We start from the raw sequence: 17,160 nt of genomic DNA on the forward strand, positions 1-17,160 counted from the left end.
TTGTATTTTGCCCAGTAAACTTGATTCTCAAGGGTCAAATAAGGCCATTCAGCTCAAAAAACAAAACAAAACAAAACAAAAAACAAACACAGCATATAGCCTATTTATTCCCACAAACACAGGGATTTTTCAGTTATCTCTTTAAAAATCGACTCTTCCTTGCATTTATGAAGCAATATGAATACTTTCAACAATATTTTTCTTCTTTCTTTGTCGCTGACCCAAATTAACTTTTCGATTCACCAACAGAGCTTGAAATGGCACAGTCTCTTTTAGAGTGACACAGACCTCTTTCTCCTTCTGGCAAAATCCTCTGCATGCAAGAAGTTGGAGAGAGCCTTAGTGAGGTGACTATCTGATGTCTCGGTGCTGCTCGCAAAATCATAGTTCTTCAAGAATGGGCACAAACAGTGTACAATGGCTCGGCGGATGTAGCTGTCAAAGATATAGTAAATGAAAGGGTTGACACAGCTGTTGGCAAATGCTAAGGGCCCACTCACCTCCATGCCCAGCTGGAGAACAGCTGAGGAAAAGTAGAGTTCTTGCTGCAATCCCGAGACAATGCCCAGGAGCTTGAAAATATTGAAGGGCAACCAGGAGACGACAAAGGCTGCCACAACAATAAAGATGATCTTTATGGATTTCCTCAGCTTTTTGTTATGTTTTCCTGACTGTTGGTAATGGATGCACAGCTTCCTTGTGATGCAACAGTAGCAGGTCACAATGCTCACCAAAGGAGCAAAAAAGGTAAAAATTAAGGCCACCAGGGCCCAAGCCAGTTTAATGGAAGTGGCCCTCTTCTCTGCACAGTATGGCTTATTGTTAATCAGGGTGAGCTCCCTGGACAGAAGAGTAGGCAAACCCAGAAGGCAGGAGATAAACCAGACACTGGCACAGACTCCATACGCACAGTCTCTCCTTCTGAATTTCCTGGATATGGTTGGACACACAATGGCCAGGTAGCGATCAATGCTCAGGCAAGTGAGCAAGAAGACACTGCAGTGCATGTTGACTGAGATCAGGTAGGAGCTGCTTTTGCACAGGAAAGAGCCCGTTCTCCACAGTCCTAAAGATGCTTCTTTATCCACCCAAAGAGGCAATGTGACAAGGAAAATGCAGTCAGAGGCAGCTAGGTTCATGATAAAGATGTCGATCAGTCTTCTGCTGCCCCGTTTGCAATGCAATGCACTCATGAGAACGAGGTTCCCCAGCACTCCAATCAGGAACACAGCTGCGTAAAAGATAGGAAGGAAGACAGATGTATAAGGAACATGGGAGTGGATCTCCTCAAAATCAGGATTTTGGCTTGTAGCATAAAAATAATCCAAATAAACTGAGGTTGCTTCTGGGTCCATCGCTGAAGATGAGGTGCCAAATCTGGTAAGTTTCCTTACTTAGGAAGTTTTTGTATGAATTTTAGAAATCTCAGGGCAGCTTCTTTTATATAGTGCCTGCCTCTCCCCCTCATCCTCCCTCCCTTAAAAGATCTTGGGACAAGCATAAAAACAGATTTAAAAAAGCAGTTTCTACCAATCCTCAGAGAGGGCCCACCAGGAACACCACCCTAATTGTTGCTGGGTGGTTGTGGTTGTGGTTTTCTTTATTTGCATTTGCCCAGGAAACTGAGGTGCTCTTTGACTTTTTTCTTCAAGATATTCAATGCTTCTTTAAATCCAGAAATTGAGAAATGAACTTTTTTTCTCACCTACTTTAAAGACACATTTTGCTTTTCTGACTCTGAGAACCCTTTTGATCTAGCCTTTTGTTTCACATATAGAGTATTGTTTCACTTTTAGAACTTTAAGGTAACGATGATGAAGATATTCTTTTTTGTTTACATCATTGGGAAACGTGAAGAAAATAATCTCATTGCGTAAAGTGTAAATTGAAAATTTCCCAAATCATACCAGTCTGCATCTATGGCAAACATAATGATTCCACTTAGGGTATGAGATATTTCCTACTTATTTGGCTCTTTTAATTCATATGTGATCAATTCTGTCTCATTCAATAAGTTTTTAAAAAAATCCTCACAAGGCTGAGAACCCATCTTGTGCTTTTATTATTATTTGAAAAAAAATTTCCACTACAACTAGCACAGCACCTTGAACATAGTAAGTGCTTTGGAAATGAGTTTGAGTTGATTAAGAAAACTCATTTTTGTTGTTCAGTATATTTGGCAAGGGTGAACTCATTAGGATTTAACTGCAGGCATTGTTGTTATTTATGTAGCTTATAAACACAAGTTTAAAAATCACAGATTGCTATTTTTCCCTCCTTATCTGCTATTGTAATTCAACCAATGAAACTCCCTTTATTGGAGTTAACATTCTTAAGAGAGTTTGTCCTAATTAACCATCCAATACTATCCTTCATTAGACTCTAGATGCCCTCTCTTCTTCACATCTCACCTTCGTAGCAGTAAATTTTTAGCTCTTGAGCTATGACTTGTTCTTAAGTACCTCCACACATCAGTGAACTTCACTTTTGGAATTATTGACCTAGCAACAGTCAGACCTATTTTAAGTGATATTATAATGGAGTTTCCAGTATAAGCACTATAAAAAGATTTTTGTTTCATTCAAAACACTTGAGAAATAGGCTAACACCGAAAGGATCCTATCATATATTTTTCTCATCTGTTCTCTTTAATATTAGGAGGACCATAGAAAATTATAACAAATTCTGAAACTGACTCTATTTATTTCAATTCTTTACTGACTGAAGTGGCTCAAGCTTCTCACACTCTTCTCTCCTCTCTGTCCCTCCATCTCATTTCATTGACAAAATTAGCTTCAGGCTGAAATTACGAATGCATGAAAGAATGTATGCTTATAGATGAAAACACAATCGTTAAACATTTGAAGTCTTTTCTACTGAATTTTTACTTCTTCTGTAATTAATATATTAAAAACAATGCTTCTGCCTTCTGTATTTCCTCCTCTTCTCTTTTTCCAGATGTGTTCTAATGTCACCTCAGTCTTAGGCATATGAATTTAGGTCAGGGAAAGATGAGGGATTCCCTGGTCTGGGGCAGGCCCAGGAAGTCACTTAGTTGTTGGTTTATGGGCCTGGGTCTGCCTTCTTTTGTGTCCCTAGCTGCTCTGTGTTCATGAGGGTTGGAGTGGGGTGGAGCATACTCTTCACTAAGTATAGGCTATGGATGAGAGAAACTAATGTTTTCACAGTTCTGGGATAGAAGTCTTTCCCACTGGGTAAGCCTTAAATATTTAATAGAATAATTTATTTTGTCGAATAGTTTGAAGTAGGACAATATATACTGGAAAAAGATTGATGGGGTAAATATAGAATATTCAAACACTATATCTATATATGTGCATGTATATTAAAGTACCAATCATATATAAGATTGTAAAGTATATATATGTATATATGTACTTATTTGTAATTGTATTTTAATTGTACTATTAGAATTTTTGCTCTGCAAACAGTAGTTCTTTTGGCATTTGAGAAGATAAGATTGATTCTGGGTCTAAGATATTAAAAAAATTTTTCTTTAGATATAGCTCAAAAATTCTACATAAAAGTATTATAAAATGGAAAAGAGTTCATGCTCATATTCTAGAGGAAAATATCCGGTCTGTAGGCCTTAAATTTTCTTTCAGCATTCAAAATTGTTGGCCTGCTGACATAAACTATCTCAAATAAAGCTGACTTCCTAGGTGAGCTTTAAAGCATCTGGAGACAAAATGATTTTCTTTATCATAATAAAGAAATATAGTGGTTGATTGTAGAATGCTGCAATGTGAGAATATCTAACATGAATCCACAATATCATGGGACCCAAGCAAGAAAACAAATTAAATGTTTTGAGCCAAAAAAGGGAGTACTGTGCTTTTAATAACTCAAAGATACAAAGCTATTATAAGACAGAACCCACAATAAAAGCTGACTAGATAAAGTAGAAGATGTCATCGTTCTAAATAAGCTTAATGCAAAGGTCATTTTTAGGACCTTGAATGCTCTTTGAAATAAATATGAGGATGCTAACAATAAAATGACCAACTACACACAGAGCAAAAACTTAAAATCCACACTGATTACCATAAGCATACGAAAAGGTAGTATGAACAAGGTGATAAGAAAAGAGGGGCAGGGTTGAGAGGGTAGGTAAGATGTAAATATTCATAATTGAACTACAGCATACGCGCCATCTCAAGAACAGTTTTCCCAGAAAAAAAAAAATGCTCAACTTTCCTTCCCCATCCCTGGCAAAGATAATTGCTCCCATCTTTGTATTCTTTAAGACCTTATACAGTACTGCTTCTAAAGTGCTTATTACCTCATTTTACATAATTAGTAGTTTTGGTGTCTGACCTTTTGAGCTGGTCATGAGCAACTTAAAGGGGAGACCACCTATTATCTCTCCACTGGCCTCTAACTTATGGTAGCTACCCAACAAAAGTCTTTTTTGGACTCTTGAAGCCATTGTTTTGAACCTATGGGTGCCAGACCATATTACCCACATTAGAGTCATCTGGGGTGCCCACTAAACTGTAGCTTACTAAATCCAGTCCCAGATTTACCGAATCAGAATCATTAGGAGTGGAGTTTAAGATTTCATATTTAACAAACATCCAAGGTGATTCTTACACACACTGAACTTTAGAATCACTGTTTTAATTTATTTATCTTAACCAACTTTATATGTTATGCTTTATTATTATTTTGACTAACTTTTTAAAAAAAGTTTAATAATCACTTCTAAAATTAAACCTCTTAGAAATCTTCTAGCCCGAATCTCACAAAATTTTATAAATTAATTTAGACTGCTGGTCTATCCCTATTCTGTGTCCCAGTTCCTGAGATATGTTCAGAATTGGGTCAGACGTTGAAGATGGGGAGAAGTAAAGTTTTGTTTATGGAGACATCTGCTCAAGTGAATCTATTATTATCTATCACGTGGCCATAGCTGTGACTTGAAGCCTCTGCTTCACAGGTGGGCTAAAGATTTTGTATGAATATAGCCACCCCAACTGGTGTCATGATATATTACTTCTGCTTCTTCTCTGTCAACCACTCTGGCCCCCATATTAGATGAGGACCCATCAGATTATGTAGCATATAGCACAGTAGAAAGAAATCTCTATACATGCTCTACTGATGTGTCCTAGAATAAATGGCAAATATAATGAAGCAAATTGTTTTTCATTAGTCTTATCAGAGTGACGATATATTCACTTGTTAGAAAAAAAACCTCGTCTATTTCTTGAGTATTATAAAGTGTATAACCATTTACATAGTCCAGTTTAAGAGATTGTTTATACTTTGTGTTAATGATTTTTTAAATTCTGAGTTACTTGGAAAGTTTAGTGCAAAATAATGTAATATATCATGCCAAATCAAAGGGCATGTATTTGCTGTTATCTGGGTCCTCCCCCACTTCATTTATTGGGTTATTTCTGTTGGTACCCCATATTTACATAAACAGCAATGATGTTACTATTCTAGACACATATCCTTGAGGATTCTTCATAATGGCTGATTTGAACTGAATTTAGGATGTGCATAACAAAAATTGTGTTTATTTATATTGCTGTCCCTCGTTCCCAGCACAGTGTCTCACATATAAGTGGTCAAGAAGTGTTTGTAGATCTAGATTATGCTTGACTTTTGAGTCATTTACAATGAATAGTGACTTTTTGCAAACTTCTTGGACAACTTCCATTTCCCTTGATTACTGTTTACCATTAAAACAGTAAAATTTTGTGTTGCTGTATTTTTTCTATCAGAATGCATATAGCCTTCCTCCTTTTCCTTTGTCCATCTGCATTTCTCACTATCTCTGTCATCTTATACGTTGCCTAGGGTAGAGGTATAGGATACATGAGTCCCCTAAAGAAACTTTAATGCTGTGGATCTATGACAACCATATTTTGAAGTTACATTATTCTTCCAGCACAATATTGAATCATAAAATTTTAGAGCTTCAAGTGATATTAGTGATCATCCAGTACAACCATTTTACCAATGAGGACACTGGGGCCCAGAAAGAAATCATTTACCAGACTCTCACTGATGATTTTAAAATAAAGGACAATTTAAATGTAAATTTCTTATCTACATATGGTCTATTCACTGTCCTTCAGAAGCATGGATGGAAGTCTAAACAACTATAGTTTGTTACTCTTTGTAGCATTTGACAGGAATTGCTAAAAGGAAAGAGACATTTTGGATGCACTTTTCTATTTTCCTTGTCCTTGGTTCATTTTGCCTTTGTTCTACAGTTGATTGATACAAAGAAATTCAAAAATTGATACTTTTTTTGAGAATAGTTATTGATTGGAACCCAGAGCTTGCTATATTTCTATTTCTTTCCTTTCTGTACTCTTAAATTCATGAGGAAAACCACCAAGACAAAATTATATGAGAAAAACATAATGTAGCTATATCTTGCTTAACATAATTTCTAGTTCCTAAAAATAAGTGCAATTAAAAAATATTTAAGTAGATTAGGGAATTTGGTACTGAGGAAATTTTCAGATGATTTGTAAGCACATAATATAAACAAGTTATAATATCTGTGTATCTATATCTTCAGTTATTGGTTTATTTAAATTGTAGTGTAATTGTAACACTTTCTTGCTGAAATTAGAACCATTTCTAACAAATTAAGCCAGAGGTCTAGTTCGACTTTGCTTTTAAATCTAAATTACATAATCTATACATGGTTGCACAAATTATCTTTAACATTTCGTGGAAATATTTCAGGCTACCTACTATTTCTTAGATAGCAGAGTAGGAAATGGAAGCAGAAATTCAATTCCATTATTTTATTAAGGATTTATTTTGCCTAGCTACGCAACAAGCAAATGTAAATAAATAGAAAACAGAAAACATCAAAGATGCAGAGATAAGTCAAAAATACGGCTGTGTGTTTGGCGATACTGAGATGATGAGGCAGTGCAAGTCCTCTGTGCTGAGTGGGCAAGATGGTCACAACATCAAACATGCAGACAATTCTAGGTCCATACTAAATTGGTGAGTGAAATACGTCTTGTGTGTTTTCTAGGCATTTGCAGACTTGATGGATAAAGCATCGTCCTCCTTTGCAGGGCTCCTCCAGAAACATCCACTTCCTGAACCATGAAGACTTCTGTATGCTATGAGACCAGGCTGGGAATCTCCTGACCAGGACTATACAAGGATGCCTGAAATCTGGTCTCGTCAAGTCTTTCCTAGTCCAGAGGCAGTTAGTCCAGAGGTTCGTTAGACTTGCTAAAGTGAGCAAAGACACCTACCTCTCTAAATGGCTTATTTTCCCCCTCTCGGGGAATCAGAGGCTTTTAAACGTTATAGATGTTCAAAAATATTTGCAAATACTAATAATTTAATAATTGTTTCCTATGCTCTAGGCCCTGTGCTGGCCATTTTATATGTATTCTCTCATTTAATTCTCACAATGACCACCTGGGATAGGGGTTATTGTCAACATCTATATTTTGAGGAAAAGAAAATAAACTTAAAGAAGTTAAGTAAATTGTCTAATGTCACAAAGCTAGACAGCTCACTCCAACATTCAAGTTTGACAAGTCAGTTATTGAACCTGAGTTCAGCTGCCTTGTCTGTGATTGAGGTAGTGCCTTCCTTTTCCCCTTTCGAACTGTAAAACCTGAGTTACATAGGTCACAATCAACGACTAGAAGTGTCCGGAAACAGATCGCCTTAATCTGTGGATTCTCGTCCCTTTCTTCGCAAAATACAAGAATCCTTGCGTCCAGACTTTCCTTTTGAGCGCCGACTTTCCCTCCAGAGCCGAACTACACCCCCCACAATGCACCGCGCACGGCCGCAGGAATGCCGTCCACCGCCTCTCGCAGCCTTTCCCTCTGTCCCGCCTACAACTCCCACAAGCCCCCTCGGCCCCGGGCCTTGGCCAGGCCTGGGGTGGGGACGGAGGCGGAGGCGCGGGAGTTATGGAGTGGGCGGGCTCTGCAGGGAAGTGCGTCAGAGGAGGCGCGGGGAGAGTAGGGTGCTGTGGACTGAGCTTGAGGGTGAAGCTGGCGGAGCAGGAGGATGGGCGGTGAGTGAGCCAGCCTGGCGTCGCTGGGCGAGGGTCGCGTAGCCGTTCCACGTTTCCAGCGGTTTGAGGAGAGGTCTCTTCCCTGTGCACGGCTGGGGCTGGGCGGGTTCTGAGCCACGGGGCTGCGGCGGGAGTTTCCCCACCGCAAAGGGATCTAGGGAGGGGCCTGGGCGGGTACCGGGGGACCCCGGCGGAGGGCTGCGCGGGGCTGCCCCAACCCCGCCCGCCCCGCCTCCACGTCTGCCCGCCCAGTGGTGCGCTCCGCGGGGTGACAGCGCCCGGCGTCCGGCCTGGGCCAACCGCCACTCCCGATGCCGGGACCTTTAAAGGTCATTTGAGACCCATAGGGTGAAAGAGGGTTAAAAAGAATAAAAATACAAACAACTTATGGAGTTATTGTTAATTATTGTAATTGCCTTGATCTCTCCTGAGTCACTTCCCATCTTCCAAACTCAGTAATCCCAGTTTGCTAGCCTGTTTTCGTGTTCCTTTGTAAGGTGTTTGGTGCGGTCATGGTATATACTTGCAGTATTTGACCCAGCTTGATCCTCCTTGAGTCATTTTACTGCGGCGCTTTACTACTGCCATTGAGACCGTGTCCACGCCTTGGGAGTGTTCGTATTTTGCCTAATTCAGTTTTCTTTCCGGCTGAGGAGAGATCATTTAGTTTGCGATTGAGGAGGTTCAAAAAGTATAAGGAATGGGGAGAGTAGATAGGAGAGAGGAATTTGGCAGCGTAAAGGAGCTTGGTTTAACTTTAATGGATTAGGACAGACTGATATCTAGCACATTTTATGTTATTGTTCTCTGCTATTCTGTGCACCTGGAACAACTTTCTCTGGGTTAACAAACATGTTCAACTCTGTCTTCCATATAGCTCCTGACTCTAAACCTTGTTTTGGAAGGTTTCCCTCTTCTGAGAAAACTGGGAGAAGCTGATTTCCTCTGCTTTCTTTTCCTATGGCCTTTTCACACTGAAACCCAGAACACTTAATGCTGTGCAGCTTGTATAAAAATTTAATCTGTAATTAAAAAATTTTGCACAGTTCATTGCTGACTCTGGGCATGTCTGTTGTTTGTATCTGTAATATGTATGTCCTTTTCAGTGTTGTCTGTTTTAGTGTGCAGGTGATAGACTAGAGAACAAGACCTCTGTCTCCGTAGCATCCTGGGTATGTGAATATTTAATAAATACTTTCATGATAATGAGTTTTGTTTGAACTTAATTAAAAACATGATTTAAAAAAATTCTTTAATGATTTAAATAGCCAAAGGATGGGAAATAGTGATATTGAGATAATTTATTTCAAAATAATCAGTATTTGCCCTTGAAGTCTAACTTTTCTTCTTTCTTCAACTTTTAAACAGAGCAGTCTGAATGCCAGAATGGATAACCGTTTTGCTACAGCATTTGTAATTGCTTGTGTACTTAGCCTCATTTCTACCATCTACATGGCAGCCTCAATTGGCACAGACTTCTGGTATGAATATCGAAGTCCAGTTCAAGAAAATTCCAGTGATTTGAACAAAAGCGTCTGGGATGAATTCGCTAGTGATGAGGCAGATGAAAAGACTTATAATGATGCACTTTTCCGGTACAATGGCACAGTGGGATTGTGGAGACGGTGTATCACTATACCCCAGAACATATATTGGAATAGCCAACTAGAAAAGACAGGTATTTCTCTTATTTTGTTTCCTTTACCTCTTCAACAGTAGACGAAGTGATGCGATGATGGCCCAGTTATATATAAGCAGGTTTGTGGGTTCTTTCTCTCCCCAAAGAAATAAATCTTATGTGTCTCTTTTCTTCCTACTTCCTTCTCTTCCCAACTTCCATGACTTACCATTGTGCTCTTAAGTGTTGGTTGTACTCTTAACTGTCCTTATCTTGGGAAAGCCATTTTAGATATTTTGTTTATTTACTCATTCATTGAAAGCTGTTTCATTAATCTCACACATGTCATGAAGAAATAATTGGAAAAGTACATTGGAAGACTTTAAATACTTGGTAACTGGACTAGTTTCCAAAATGAAGTCAGCTAATATGAGTTGATAGTTCTTTTATGTGTTTGCCGTGTCATTATCATTTATCTTCTAAATCTTAGAGGATGTAATTTGACCAACTCTACATTTAAATCTGTAGATATTTGAGACTGTTTTAAAACAATCTTGATAGCGTTTATAGGTTAAAAATATGCAGTATATAAGAAGAAAATATAAATAATTTCAGGCTTATTTTACAAGCATTCTTAATATTTAAACATTTTAACTTCCATTTATTAAAATGGAAGCTTTAGAGCTCTTTATAAGGAATAACTTTACAATTTGTTTTGGTTTATGACTGTTTCTGTTGACCTTTTGGTGGGAAGCACTGTATTCAAATCACAGCACAACAGGCTTGAGTTACCATACATCAAAAGGATGATAGTTGTGATTTTATATGGAAAAAAGAAAATAATTTGGCAAGAGGGGAAAGTGGTTAAAATTTATTGTAAAATGTTTAACTCTACTTATAAGAGAATAGGAAGGAGTACTTGATATTTGAATCTTAGTAACCATTTATTATTCATTCAACAAATATTTATTATATGTTTCCATGTTCCAGGGCCTAGTAGCTTGGAGTATATCAGGGGGGAAAAAAACAAAACAAATGAAAATCCTTACTCTTGGGGAACTCCTTACATCCTAATAAAGGATGACCGGCAATAAACATAACAGTGTAAACAATACATAATTATATAGTATGTTAGAAAATGACATGTGCTGTGAAGAAGTACAACAAAATGAAGGAGATTTGGAAATACACAGGGAAAGTTATGTTGGTGGGCATAAGTTACGAAATTCAGTAGTATAGGCAAGATAGGTTATCAGAAGAAGATATCACTTGAGTAAAGACTTGATATAGGTGAAGGTGTTGGACAAATACGTAATTGTGGAGGCAGGTAGAATCATTTAGGTTGGAAGGAACAACTGCTGCAGAGGCCAGTAGCTGAGAGCATGCCCCAAATATTCAAGGACCAGCAAGGAAGCTACTGGACTGGACTGGAGGAAGACAGGGAGAGAGAGGGTATTCTGTCAGTGACATGTACACTGGGAATGGGAATTGGGCAAATCATGCAGGTTTCTCTAGGCATATTGAGGATTTTGGTTTTTACTATGAATGTGGTGGAGCCATTGGAGGGCTTTGAGCATGGGAGAGATGATCTGTTCACCAAGGCTGATTTGCATCAGGCAAAGGTGGAATCCAGGAGACTAATTAGAAGGCTTATACAGTAATGCAGGTGAGAGATGATTGAGACTCAGACCAGGGTGGTAAAACTGAGCAGTGGCTAGATTCTAAATATATTTTGAAGGTATAGCCTCTAGGATTTCCTGATGGAATGCACGTGGGCAAGAATGACTCTAAACTTTCTAGTCTGAGGAACTGGAATGGTGGAATGTTACTATCTGAGATGGGCAAGATGGCTGGTGGAGTAAGTTAGGGGAGAAGATCAAAGTGCCTTTTTATTTCAGTCTTTGTCCACTTCTCCTTCTAGTCTTACATATCTAGTCTCATTCTTTTTCTTTTCTATGCCCATGTCTTAAGCCTGCTACTGAGAACCTCTGGCATCCATTGGGCATTGATCCTGCATGTCAGGGCCAAAGAGGTTGCTTTTTCCTCTGGGGACATCTTTTTATGTCACTTTTTATTTTAGCGTATAATTACTCAAAGAGATTTTGTTAAACGTTTATAGTTAAAACAACAAACAATCATTGTTATTATTTCAGAATCATTTGATGTGGTCACAAGATGTATGGGTTTCACGCTAAATGAGCAGTTCATGGAAAAGTTTGTTGATCCTGGAAATCACAATAGTGGGATTGATCTGCTTCGGACCTGTGAGTACCTTGATATCAGCAGGAAAATTGGAGAAAATAGGAAATAATTTTATCTTTTGTTGAGCTCTGATTTTGGAAAAAGATGAATGAGTACATTGTGTCAGCTTGAAATAAGATCTTTAACAGTATCCCAACAAATTCATATCTGTTGATAAAATATTTTAGAAGTTAGGTACATACTAACCAATTGCAAATAGGAAGTTGAGAGAGGCAGACTGATACCCTGGTTGACAGAATCCAGACCCCTCAAAAGATGTTATTAGTGAGCCCATTTAAAGGGAAAGTTTAATAGGAATTAATAATAAATTTGTATGTTTGAGTTAAACACTTTAGCTACCTAAGTTCAGATAGGGGTATGTGGAAACAGTTGACTGCAAGCTCTGTATGAGCCAATTGAGTGCCAGGCCTGTCACAAGTGTTACTCCAGTCTTAGGTGGTAGTAACAAAAGTGGAACTGTCAAAAATAAATGACAGTATTTATTAGGAGTATTCTGTTCCTTGAGGATCAGGTTATCCAAGAAATACTGTCTTCAGATTTCGACCTACTTTCCAGTCTATAGAGACTTATTGGAGCTTGCCTGGATGAATGACCATGTCATGAGAGGAAACATTGAATAAATGGCAAGTATTCAATTTTGCATTGCAGATGCATAGGAAGAAGTTTATTATTAACAGTTTGAAGGAAAGTTAAAGAAAAGACTTTTGTGTAGTTCTAGAAAGTAAAACTAGCACTAAAAGGTGGATTTGGTTTGGAGTTGATATTAATACATTGCTAATAACTAAAATTAAAAATGGATTGGTATTTGTTGTAAAGTCATCAGTTTTCTTCCCATGCTGTTGAGGGAATTTATGATAATTAAAACTGCCATTTATTGCGTGCCTGGTATATACTAGATCCTCTACTTTGTGCTTTATGTATATTCTTTCAACAGGTTTTTTATTATCATCACTCCTTGACTTGTTATTCCTACCATGAGATCTTGTAAGAACTTAGATTAGTTTGTATGTAGGGCAAGAATGTTTCACTTTAAATTCTGGCTCGACTACTAACTATGTCACCTTGTTCAAATTATTTATACCTCCTGCCTCAGTTTTCTCTTTTATAAAATAGAGATAATAATAATAGTAGTACCTAATTCTTAGAGATGTTGGGAAGATTAATGCACAAAGCATCCATAGAATAGTGCCTGACATACGGTAAACTGTCCTGCTGAGATCAGTAGTTGTTAACTGCTAGTGTCCTTTTTTATCAAGACAAAGTTAGCATCTTTTTGAACAATGTGCTTTAGAAAAGAAACCTCAATATTCCTTTCTCATTTTTTAAGAAATAATCTAATTAGAATATGAAAGAACTTGCCATTGTGGGAAAACTGTCTGGAATCATGGTAACCTTTTTCTCTCTCTTTTTTTTAAATCAGATCTTTGGCGTTGCCAGTTCCTTTTACCTTTTGTTAGTCTAGGTTTGATGTGCTTCGGGGCTTTGATTGGACTTTGTGCTTGTATCTGCCGAAGCTTGTATCCCACCATCGCCACAGGCATTCTCCATCTCCTTGCAGGTGGGTCTTGTCATCATACTTAACTTTTTATCTTCTTCTTGTCTCCATAGAGACCAAAGAGTTGTAATTCTTAAACTTTCATATATTACTGCCCTGTCATATTACCTGAAATGCTCTTACAGTGCTCTTACTTAGCTATGTTTTGTTTTATTTTCTAAAATTTCCTCCAAGGTCTGTGTACACTGGGCTCAGTCAGTTGTTATGTTGCTGGAATTGAACTACTCCACCAGAAACTAGAGCTACCTGAGAATGTGTACGGTGAATTTGGATGGTCCTTCTGCCTGGCTTGCGTCTCAGCTCCCTTGCAGTTCATGGCTTCTGCTCTCTTCATCTGGGCAGCTCATACCAACCGGAAAGAGTACACCTTAATGAAGGCATATCGTGTGGCATGAATGGGAAGCTACCTGCTTTACAATTGCCATTTTTATTATTTTTTCATAGTAATATTTTCCCTTGTTTGCCCCCTAATTGTTTTTAATTTAACTTTTTTTTTGGCAGATATATCATTTTATCCTGAAAATCTATTTTATTTATTCACACAGTTGTTTTTTAATACCACTGAAATTTGTATGGATTCCTCTAATTCCCTATTTCAGACAAACTAACCTAGGTTCAGAATCCAGACAGAAAGAAATGGGTAGACACTTGACACAGATTTGTAAAAGAAAACCGATAGTGGGAAATTGACCCAGAGCAGGTTCTGCTGATGTCTGTTAGACTTTTTAGTAAAGTAACTGTATTCACTCAACTGGAAACTTTTTTTTTTGGTTGGGAAATCTCATCATTGTCAAAACTTATGATCACTTTGCTGATATAGATAGCCAGTTAGCCAGACGTATGAGTACTATTTTCAGAGACTTAAGCTATATAAAATAGGGAAATTACGATCTTTTCCCCTAAATATTGGCATATAGCTTCACCAGGATGAAATATGGCAGCTGTTTATCTAAACTGTGTCTGTGTACAAGAAAAGTGAAAAGTGTAGTATTTACTTGACATTTTAACTTTGTAACTGCAAGAATTCTAATTCAACCAGACAAGAAGATTAACCTTATTTTTCTTTTCTTTTTTAAAAATTTTCCTTAATGTGTCAAGTAGGATTTTCAGTACCACCAAATCATTTTGGATTTTTACTCCTTCCCTCTTCATGCACCAGGCTTATAAAAGAGTGCTTTCTTTTTAACACTACATAGGGGTCACAATAAAATTTGCCAATTGCTATTTCTTTATTCCAGCTAAGTACCATAAAGAACGTTCCACCATAATGACCTACTGAAGCTAGGAAACCTACCACAAGACCTGGCTGGTCATTAACTTCCAACTGTGGTCTTTATTTCTTGTGGTGAAATGATGTGCCTTTCCTTGCCTAAATCCCTTTGTGGTGTGTATCAACATTATTTAACATCTTCTGATTCAGTCTTTTTTTTTTTTTTTATAAATATGTCTATAAACATTGAATTTTAAAAAATTTATTTATTTATTCCATTACTGTAGCACTTGACAGATTTTAAAAAATGTAACAGTAATTTCTTATAAGATCCTAAATCTGTCTTTTTTAAAAAATAAAGTAAAAAATGAGAAGAGACTCAGTTGATTTAAATCTCAATACCTTAGAATGAAGAAGTACAAGATTCTGAATGATGATCTCTAGTTCTCTGTGGAGAATGCACTGTTGCTCTATAGGCCTATCTTAGGCTCAGTATTTGGGTCTCTGTTTTATCTTCCAGAAAATGGGAATCCCTTGCACACATTAGAAAATAAGAGGCTCTTTATCTCTTATGTTTCAGAGTTTTAAAACATGTTTTCAAAGTAGTTTTGTGATCTCTATCATACTTAATGTGGATAGTTTTTCATAAAGTCACTTAATGGCTGTGGATATTTGTGTTCTATATTTAACCAAGTCAGCTTCTGACTTCCAACAAAGCCTATATTACTCTGCCTATGAAATGGCTGATTATTCAGTTTTCTATCTCTTCTTAACTCTTAAAGTTTCATTTCCCTTCAGCACCTCTGGAAAGTAGACAGGAGAAAGCTAAGTCAACAAACACAAAACACTTTAGGGAATAGGATTTTAAAGTTATTGAACTGCAGGGCATTTTTGTATTGGAGATTATTTATTTTAAACAATACCCTGCCTCTTGTCACTCTAAAGTTATCTGTGATTGTTACTGTAATATTAGTCTTCAATGTGAACTGTGGAAACTCAGTCAGAATTCAACTTTTGTGTTAACAGCCTCACCAGTAGCATCTTTTAATATGGAAAGCCAGCACTATAAGCCCTAGTGCTGAATATGTGTTGTAGTTGATATTTTAAGCACATTGCAGAGTAGCTGAGGCCATCTCCTCTTAAGATATTTTTCTTTGGAACACATAGGGCCATACTGTTTCATTTGATGTGAAAATTACAGTTTTTCAGCTGTCTTGTGATTCTAAAGAGGCAGAATCATATGAATTACTGATGTTTGATCTTTTTTTTTTTTTATTAAACTAATACATAAAATGAGTGGCAAGTAAAGTCTTATTAATCTATTTTTAACTAATCTTTGAAAGTAATCCCCAAAGTAAAAATTATTTTCAGAACATGTGCTTTGGAACAACTTAAGAAACCAGTTTTAAAATCTTAATTTTATGATTCCTTACCTCATAACTAAATGATGTGAATAAATATCTTCTATATCCTTTTTAGCAAAAGACTCATTTCAAAATTTCTTAACAATAGCCATAAAAACAGTAAAACTTGATATATCAAAATTATATCAATAAAATTATATGCATAAAAAAGGCATAATAATTCTAGAATATTTGTTCAATTGACACTGTGCATACTATTTGTCATGGCACACCAGAGTCTTAAGAATTTAATAGTAATGTGTTAAAGTTTTACCTGCTCTAAGTATATGTGTGTATGTGTGTGTTGGGGTAGTATGGACTTGATAAGTCACTTATAGGTGAACTAATTTAGTCACAAGAGTGAGAATGAGATGGTCATACAACAAATCAATTTAGAGTTTTTCCATTCCAAAGACATCAGCAAATTGCAGACTAGCAGTTAAAATTTATAGTATAGATCCAGCCATCTTCAATTGACTATAAAATACATAGTTTGAGAATATTTTAAAACTTAAACCTCATGTAGGCTTTTACCAGAAATGAAAACCTGTTGAATTAACCTGCTTTGCCAGTTGCAACACTTCCTGAAGTTTCCTAGCAGCTAAAGGAGCAGGCAAGCTGCAAATTATTTCACAAGCTTGATGCAGCTTTGTCTTGGCACAGATGGATGGAGTCTTTTGTCCTCCTTTCAACCCTCTACTTAATAGGGAATAATGATTCATACCATGAAAAGAGTTAAAACAAGGAAACACCTATGGATAGGAATTCTTTTTCTGTTGCTCATCAGGTTTTCCAACACTATTGTAGCAAAGTACATTTTTCCCTTGGGTCAAGTAAGATATGTCGATGTCCTGCAGATTCGTTATGTGAAAATTCTAAATTGCAAAAAGAATAAATTAGAGTGATTATTTGCTATGTAGAAGTTACCATAAAAGTCATTTGAATCCTCTTCAGTGCTAAAATTTCTGTTAGCAAAATCAGTACATTATTTGACATTATCATTTACATAATTTCCAGCAAACTTGTATAAACAAAGATCAAATTTATAATTTTACCTGAGCAGAGTTT

The 17,160-nt window shown here is 37.0% G+C and overlaps 2 protein-coding genes across 3 annotated transcripts; one reads left to right on the top strand and one right to left on the bottom strand.

Annotated features, from left to right (window-relative positions):
* Positions 1 to 220: 220 nt before the first annotated feature.
* Positions 221 to 1,482, bottom strand: GPR15 (G protein-coupled receptor 15). The gene has a single exon (XM_011385225.2). The coding sequence runs from the start codon at positions 1,353 to 1,355 to the stop codon at positions 273 to 275; it is 1,083 nt and encodes a 360-aa protein (XP_011383527.1). The 5' UTR covers positions 1,356 to 1,482; the 3' UTR covers positions 221 to 272.
* Positions 1,483 to 7,893: 6,411 nt separating this feature from the next.
* CLDND1 (claudin domain containing 1) lies at positions 7,894 to 16,167 on the top strand. Of its 2 annotated transcripts, none has more exons than XM_011385226.2 (5): positions 7,894 to 8,044; positions 9,413 to 9,722; positions 11,816 to 11,926; positions 13,345 to 13,482; positions 13,654 to 16,167. In XM_011385226.2, the coding sequence occupies exons 2-5, from the start codon at positions 9,431 to 9,433 to the stop codon at positions 13,872 to 13,874; spliced, it is 762 nt and encodes a 253-aa protein (XP_011383528.1). In that variant the 5' UTR covers positions 7,894 to 8,044; positions 9,413 to 9,430; the 3' UTR covers positions 13,875 to 16,167. The 2 variants fall into 2 exon arrangements, with proteins under 2 accessions (XP_011383528.1, XP_011383529.1); XM_011385227.2 differs by lacking the exon at positions 7,894 to 8,044 and adding an exon at positions 9,145 to 9,216.
* Positions 16,168 to 17,160: the final 993 nt, after the last annotated feature.

This window comes from Pteropus vampyrus, unplaced genomic scaffold, assembly GCF_000151845.1.
Source record: "Pteropus vampyrus isolate Shadow unplaced genomic scaffold, Pvam_2.0 Scaffold674, whole genome shotgun sequence".
In the NCBI taxonomy this organism is placed as follows: Eukaryota; Metazoa; Chordata; class Mammalia; order Chiroptera; family Pteropodidae; genus Pteropus; species Pteropus vampyrus.

Coding starts and splice junctions, on each gene's coding strand:
- GPR15 (XM_011385225.2), bottom strand. CDS start 1,355: ATGGACCCAGAAGCAACCTCAGTTTATTTGGATTATTTTTATGCTACA.
- CLDND1 (XM_011385226.2), top strand. CDS start 9,431: ATGGATAACCGTTTTGCTACAGCATTTGTAATTGCTTGTGTACTTAGC. Junction 11,927..13,344: donor GATTGATCTGCTTCGGACCT/GTGAGTACCTTG, acceptor TTTTTAAATCAG/ATCTTTGGCGTTGCCAGTTC. Junction 13,483..13,653: donor CATTCTCCATCTCCTTGCAG/GTGGGTCTTGTC, acceptor ATTTCCTCCAAG/GTCTGTGTACACTGGGCTCA.